General features: G+C 43.1%; 1 protein-coding gene across 1 annotated transcript; it reads right to left on the reverse strand.

Moving 5' to 3' along the window:
• Window positions 1–2,234: 2,234 nt before the first annotated feature.
• On the reverse strand, window positions 2,235–6,174 carry sox7 (SRY-box transcription factor 7). The gene is made up of 2 exons (XM_072362588.1): window positions 5,485–6,174; window positions 2,235–4,546 (listed from the first exon to the last, which is right to left on the reverse strand). The coding sequence occupies exons 1-2, from the start codon at window positions 5,714–5,716 to the stop codon at window positions 3,573–3,575; spliced, it is 1,206 nt and encodes a 401-aa protein (XP_072218689.1). The 5' UTR covers window positions 5,717–6,174; the 3' UTR covers window positions 2,235–3,572.
• Between the last annotated feature and the right edge of the window lie 1,742 nt (window positions 6,175–7,916).

Below are 7,916 nucleotides of genomic sequence, written 5' to 3' on the forward strand. Positions count from 1 at the left end.
CTCTTTTGTTTGTTCAGCCTTTATCCTTATCATCCCAAATATTGTAAATCTTGTATTATCCATTTAAGTGTGGAGAATTCAATTTGTCAAATTAATAGTAATATGAACACCAGAGTCTTGGGAACAAGGACTGCGGAGATGATTCACAGTTGCGCCTCTGTGTTTAAAATGTTGCATTTCTGTAGTTCACCGCAGAGTCACGGCACTGTTTGTTGTCACATTATTCTTCCTTCCGTTCTTGTTGATTTATTGCTGCTGAAACAGCAACAGTCACTGCCTCTGATTTCAGCGGTAGGCTCTGACTAAAGGTTAAGATGACGATGAGTCAACTTCAAGAGAGGAAAAAATTGAGGCTGACAAGTTGAGTGTTTTGCCCTCACTTCCCGAAAACTTGGATGTCACAAGATCCGCAAATTCCAGTTAAGAACCTTGTGTAGTTTTATTTATTTTTTTCTCAGGAAGCACGGCAGGTTATTGAGTGGGTTGTCCATTAATCGTAGGGTCTGTGGTTAGATTCCTTGCTTTTTCCGCATCCTGAAGTGTCTTCAAGCAAAGCACTGAACCCCAAGTTGTTCCTGATGTCATCTCGCTTGGCAACTACGCCACTGTTGGTGTGTGTGAAAGTGAAACAATGACATGCTTTGTAGAACGGATAAGGCTGAAAGATGATGTATCAGTTGATTTTTCGGGGAAATAATCAAAATTGTTAGCACAAAAATAGGAACTATGAATAGAAAATAGGATTATTGTAGGTGATCCACACTCATTTGCGATGGAACTAACTCTAATTTCTGTTCTTAATATGTTCATTATGTAACTGCAGGCATCTTGATACTCGTACGTGGAGCACTGTCTAAAACTGCATGTGCTTCTTCTTAGCAATGTGTTGAGCGACATGTTAATGTGTAACAAATTCATTTGTAACATATTGGATCTTGACAATTTTACTGTAAAATGTTTATTAGGATGATTACCCAGCAGCTGTAGCATACCAATTCAAAGTTACCATAAAACAGTATATGTCAAATTATAAATGTATGTGTTCCTTTGAGGAAAAAAATTATGAAATAAATAGATCAAAAGATAAAAAATATAATATATATCTGAAATAAAGACTCAGTAAAAACTAAAAGGACTGAGCAACTGTGCACTTGCATTTTTGATTCTAAAGCACTCTTTCATTTTGAATTTTTCTCTTGGCCATAATAATTTCCTAAGTTGCCAGAATGATTGAGTATGATTGAGTTTAAAAAAAGAAATAGTAGACCCACAGATCATGTGTAACTGAAACTTGTTGTGTGTACCAACCCGAGTCTAATGTGATGCTTTCTTGACGCTTGAGTCTTTGTCCTACTCCGTGTTACAATGACCTACCCTGAGGCGGCGGTTGGGATTGTTGAGACATTGCAGGTCGTCTTTACCAAGGGAGTCTGCAGCAGCACTCTGGGCTAACCCCTGACAACTCTGGGGCCGATGCCTCATCAATGACTTACTTTCTCACCCCGAATGCCTGGGGCTCCACCCGTCCGGTTCCCACATTCAAAATGCAGTTGCGCTCTGACCCTCTGCAGAATTTCAAACCCTGCAGGCGAACAGGGTAATGATCTAACCTTACAGAAATGAGCACGACAGTGGCCAGCTCCAATGACTGCTCCATGATGAATGTTGTCACTCTGGTCAGTTTAATCACATCCACAGCAAGATGTGTCAGAAGCACACAATCAAGATTGGATATGGGTACAGAAAGAGGTCACATTTTGTATATGTGTTTGCCACAAGCGTGTTTGTGATAAAACGTACAAGAGGCTAGGTTGACAAAGCCTCTCCTGAAAAATGGTGGCTAAGTAAAGACGGGTAGGTAAGATGTTAATCAGCGCGGCAGTGCTTCCTCCCGCTTGCTGAACAGCAGGTTCCCTTCCCTCACTCTGGCTCTTTAATGCAGGGCCCAGCCAGGCCCAAACATCCTGACGGAGAGAGGCTTTTCCCTTATCAGTCAGGAAACACCGCTCCTCCGCTACATCCTCTTTACAAGGAGCACGACTCAACCATTCCCAAAAAATGCAGGAAGACCAGCCAGACTCCAGGATTTGTCAAAAGCCCCCTGAATTCCTTTTATCGAACAAGAAAAATTCAAGAGAACAGAGCGATAGAGAAGGGGAGGAGTGGAGAGAGGAGAAAGGGAAGAAAAATAGAGAGAAAAATGAGGAGGGTGTAAAACAGTGAAGGAGGCCCTGGAATTTATATATTTTTATTTATTTTGCACAGATTACGAAAGGTCTGCATCAGCAAGATATACCATGGGGTGAGGGGGCGGCTGCGGAAGGGGTGGTGGGGATCCAGCATGCCTTAGAATGGCGCCCAGAATAAGACTCCAAAAAACAAAGGACGGCTGAGATGAAGGCGGGTGGCGACGAATTCACGCCTGTTTTACACTAATCCTCTGAACTGGGATGAAATGAAAGAAAGTAGAGATGAATGGAGAAACATGATGGAGGGTGGAAAAAGCCAGTACGGCAGTGGGTGTCAGAATGGGCCTCTCGAGCCTGGAATAGAAGAATACCTGGTGTGGCACTCCATTTAGAGATGAATCTCTTAAATAAGATGCATACGATTTTTTTTTTCTCCAATTGTGCATGGAAATCATCAAAAACTAGCAGGAGTCCTATACTTTTTTTATAGTCATTTTTATTTAGGCATCTAGTTCTAAGTAGCCGCAACCCAATGGCACTGAAATGTATCGGTTATTACCGACATCTCCTTTGAATAACAATGAAATGACAAATGCTCATTCTTTTATGGTATTTTGTCTGTGGGCGTATCATCCAAGTGGCAACTGCATTAATATAAAAATTGACCTTTATTTTAAATTACTGTCATTCATAAACCTAAATCAGCATACAGTTATAGTTACCGTTATTATTTTTCATTGTAAAGGTTGATTATATATATTATGAAGTACTTGGGAAGTATAAATGCCTTTTCTTTCTTCATTATACACCTTTTTCTTAAATTGCATAAGAAATGTCCAACTAAAACCTCATTCAATTACATCTACTGAGGTAAGACTCCCAAACTAATGAGAGCAAGAACATGAAATACAAACATTTGAATGGAAAGCGTTGATAATAGCATTATATTTATGCACATCATCAAAGGACTTAAATTAGCTTCTAAAGAGAGTCTGTACATGCCTCGGTGGCAACAGTAACTGGTGGCATTTACAAGTGGACAAACAAGTCTTTTAAGATTGTTCAACTGGTTTTGGAAATGACAACTGGAGGTGGCATACTATAGTATTTGTGTCTGCTTCCCTGAGGTGTCCATCTCCTTTTCTTCATGTTCCTCAAATTGCTCTTTGTTCTTTCCTCGGCTCCAGACAATCATATTGCTCAGTAATCAGTTCAGCTTTTCGTGGATGTTCGGAAGAAGTTGCTCATTGATGCTCATAAGGGTTTTGAAATCACAAACGGGCACACAACAAAATATGGCCCTTATCAGCACCCAAGTGCAACATCATCCCAAGTCTCTAAAATCTTGCAGTGTCTCAGATCGGTCACATGCTCGATAGGTGCTTACGAGATGCCGTAGTTGTTGTAGTAGGCCGCCGTTGCGTCGGCGAGCACAGAAATGAGGCTGGTTTCTGTGGTGGTGCTGGGACAAGCAGTGGCAGAAGCAGTGGCAGCTGATGCCACCTGGATGTGTCCTGTTACTGTCATTCCACTGCCCTGCTCGGGGTGGAACCCGGTCCCAGTGGAGTTCAGGTACTGGTCAAACTCATTGCGGTCCACCTCACCCAGGAGCTCAGCCTGGCTCAGCTGGTCTAAAGTCTCCAGGTGTCCCTGAGTCTCTGGTGGTGGGGACAGCTGACCCATGTGACCCTGGTGGAGCCCGTGGTGAATCTGCGGGAAAGATGGGGAACTATAGTAAGACAGGGGAGGGCCGGGGATCAGTCCACCACCACCTCCAGTTTGAGGCATGTGAGGGATGTGGCCTAAGTGTGTGCCCCCACAGTGCATTTGACCCTGGGTGTAGTCAGTGTGGTAGGGAGGCGGGCTGCCCATGTGTGACTGGTTCTGGTGGTGCTCATCGGGACACGAGGCTGTGGAAGAGCAGGAGACGGAGGAGCTACCAGACGTTGAGTAGTAAGAGGAGGGTACATGATCGTGGTCCATGGCATCTAAGGGAGACATCTCAGGAGGGGTGGGCAGGCCGTAGGGGTAGGTGTCGAAGCTACTGTTGGAGCCAGCTGGGTCTCTGAAGGTTCTGACACTGGGCAGGGCAGGGCTGGAGCAGGAAAACCCACCGCTGCCCTCGTCTTTGTCAAGGGGGTGACAAAGGGCCCGCTGCTCAGTCAGGCCGCTGTGATCAGGAGCCAGCCCACTCAGGAAGACAGGGTCCACTCTCTTGCAGATGCGTTTCAGCTGTTTCTTCCGGCGAGGCCGATACTTATAGTTGGGGTAGTCCTGCATGTGCTGCACCCGAAGCCTCTCTGCCTCCTCCACATAGGGCCTCTTCTGAGGAGGAGTTAGGGCCTTCCATGACTTTCCTGCATGCACACAAGACGTAAAAATTCTTAATTTTACCAAAAAAATATTGATGATAGTTTAAAAAAGTTTTAATTTGGTCTTGTTTTTCCTTCAGTTACTTTGTTAATTTCAGGTGTGACACATTCCTGAAATGACTGAACTTCATTTTCATACAAATGTTTCCCATAAAATATTTGTAAAAGTTTTCATTATGATTTTAAAAGGCTTCACACCAACATTCCTTTTCAGGAATAATTAAGATTATAATTCCACACAAAAACTGAATGGCAATATTGAAAAGGTAAACTCTTTAGAAAGAATGACTTGATAATATGACACAATATTTTATTGAAATATTTAGCAATGCTGATTAACTTCTCAGTAAAGAGAAGATATAGAAAAAAAAGGATGTTTGGATTAAACTATTCTTAGTTTAGTGTCCTTTTTCAGCTCGAAACTCGGCCCATTTAAAAGGCGTTATTGCATTGTTGCAAAGATAAGCAACCATTGAAAATACAGTAAATGAAACACATTTTAGATGTATACTACTGCTGTTCTGTAAAGAATTACGATTTGCTCGAGTTTAACATCAGTCGTGAATCCAAGGAGCCGCGCAAAATCATTCTCCGTTTCTCAACGAATTTTGAAAGCCGGTGACAATTAATTCCATTTATAAATCAACCTAACTGATGTGAAGTTGTGATTAATTTATTTGGTTTAACTTAATGACCAGCTGGCATTAAAAAGCCGTTTAGCTGTGTTTAAAAGCACATTTTAGATTTCCTTTTGGCTTCGCAACAGAAAAAACTTTTATGAAACAACGAAGGCCTGAAGTGAATCATTAGTTAGTTTATTATGATGATGGGGATGATGATAATGATTAGGATTGTTAATCATCCTATTAATAGTAATAGGCGAATTGTAAAATTGTAACTTTCAATAACTTTTTTTTTCTCACCCAACATTTTGCTGAGCTCGGCGTTGTGCAGGTCGGGATTTTGAACCGCCAGCCGTTTGCGCTCATCTTTGGCCCAGACCATGAATGCGTTCATAGGCCGTCTGATCCGCGGCTCCGGCGCCTTGTCCCCCGGAGTCCTGTGCGGGCCATGTCCGTCGGGCACGTCTCCGTCACCTGGAGGGCACTCGAAGGACTCCGGCCACGACGAGTACGCGCTGATCAAAGCAGCCATCTGCAGCGCGCTCTGTTCTCCAAACTTAAGAAGCGCGCCTGAGTCTCTTTTTGACAACTTGTAATCTTTATCTGTGCGCGTAATCTAAAGTGACGAGAAACAACCTACAAAACACACTTTAGGAGAAAATCCCGAGGTGCCTCCCTCACTGCCTACAGTTGGAGGTGGGTGTCAAAACAGATTTAGGAGAAACGACAGATGCGCACATGCAGCGGCTCCTCCTTGTGGGTTATGATTCAGTCTTTCCTGGTGGTTGGGGGGAGCGCTTTATATTTGAGGAGCAGGTTCCAGGAGAAACCCCGAAGGACTCTCGACTCCTCCTTGAAAGCAAGTTGAGCCCATGATAGGGAAGAGAGAGAGCGCAACATTTCAACACAACCAACTCCTTAAACTGGCCTCACAACAAAACAACACTTTCCTCTGACCTAATATCCATTTAACTAATAGGACGGCTCATGACGCAGCAGCACGTTATTGTTTTTGGCTGCTGATCACATTTACCTTTATAGAAACCATGAAATCCACGAGCTAATTTATTAATTAAACAGAGAAATCCTATTTAAATGCATTCATGCTTTTAACTGTGATAAAGAGATTTTGCTACTTAACTTATAAATATATTTATATATATATAGTCAACAAGGAAAACGTGTGACAAACTTACCTAACCTGTTTTGCAGTTGACTCAATACTACACAGAAAACTACACTGGCTAAGTGGCATTTTGAGATTTCCACTGCCCTTTGAGTGAAGGTTGTCATGGTGTTTGCATGCCAAGCAAAATAGAAGAGTCTCTCCCGCCCATAGCATTTCCTCCTCATATGTATTTCTTTTTTTTTTAAAGATAGAAAGATAGGATTTGGGTGAATATCAGTTTCTGGAGCTGTTGAACTCATGTGACGTGGACCAGGGGAATCAAACTGTTGAACACGCACAAACAAATCAGTTTCCTTCTGTGGCCAGAAGCGGGTGCACATCAAATCCAGGAGTTCCTGTTGACAGGATACTCTCAAGCTGCAGCCATGGAGTAGCTCACACTCCCACACTCCTCACTCTCCTCACACTCCTCAAATACTACCTCACAGGCCTGATCTTATCTGTAATATCTATGAAGACGTCAGTTGACGTCAGCAGTCTGGAGGAATATCTAGCGTTGATCACAGGTATCATGGAATTTAAGTTGCAATCCACATCTTGTGGTGGGTTTTTGCTGTAAGCCCCCTACCCTCCCAGTCAAAGTGAAGTGTCAGCTCTTGCTTACCCCACACAGGAACAGGATGCGACACCTGAAGCCGCAGATTGTGCATGGTACAGCCACATCAGTGATATATAGGGCCACGCTTCCTCTTGCTGTTCTGACAGGGGCCATAGTGATGTGTGGTCAGTGAAAGTCAGAATAGCCAAGTGAGAGCTGGCGGAGCACGAGTGACCGAGAGCTCAGATACAGTACGGTCGGACAGCTAATGTGTGACACAAAGGTTTCACAACATATCGGCAGTTTGGAATTCAGTATAAGAGAGATTATAGTTGGTATAGTTGGGGGTGGGGGTTCTGGAATGACTCTATATGCTATATGTGTTATCCACATGTGGGTGGGAGCTACATCAGCCTGCTGTTGTTCACCCATTCTGTGCTAAAGACATGTGGCTACTAGGGTCCAAGGAGGGGCTTTCTCTCTACATATCGGGAGAGGAAGTTTAACCTTTGCAACAACTTTCATTCTGCAAGTGTACATCTTTAGCAGTTTCCACGGGCTTATCACACATAAAAAGCATTTGCCGCTCGCGTTGTTGTTGAAACGTTTATTGCCTGCCGTCAGAATCACTGACGTCCCTGAATTTTAAGCATCTTATTTGAGAATCGGACAGAAACCGACTTTGTCAAAAGACAATATTTCACTAACGGAAACAAATGGCTCAAAAAAAAGTGAAAGAAGGTATTTAGTATACCCTTTTGCTCGATTTCAACTCGAGATGCAACTTTAATTTTCAGGGTTTGCGTGACTCGATTTCAACAATAAATGATGAGACAATATAACAAAAAAGGCACTGATCATTTCCCCTTCTTTAACAGTGGCAAAAGGTGCACCACCCAGAACTTAAAGGGGAACAAAAACAGTATTTCTGCTCTTAAATTGCATTTCCACAGGGGTCAAAAGTCAGCGGAATTGTGAGCTGCTCCACCTCGACAGCGCACCGAC

The sequence above is a fragment of the Leuresthes tenuis genome, unplaced genomic scaffold (genome assembly GCF_036924035.1).
Source record: "Leuresthes tenuis unplaced genomic scaffold, fLeuTen1.0.hap1 SCAF_13, whole genome shotgun sequence".
NCBI classification, from domain to species: domain Eukaryota; kingdom Metazoa; phylum Chordata; class Actinopteri; order Atheriniformes; family Atherinopsidae; genus Leuresthes; species Leuresthes tenuis.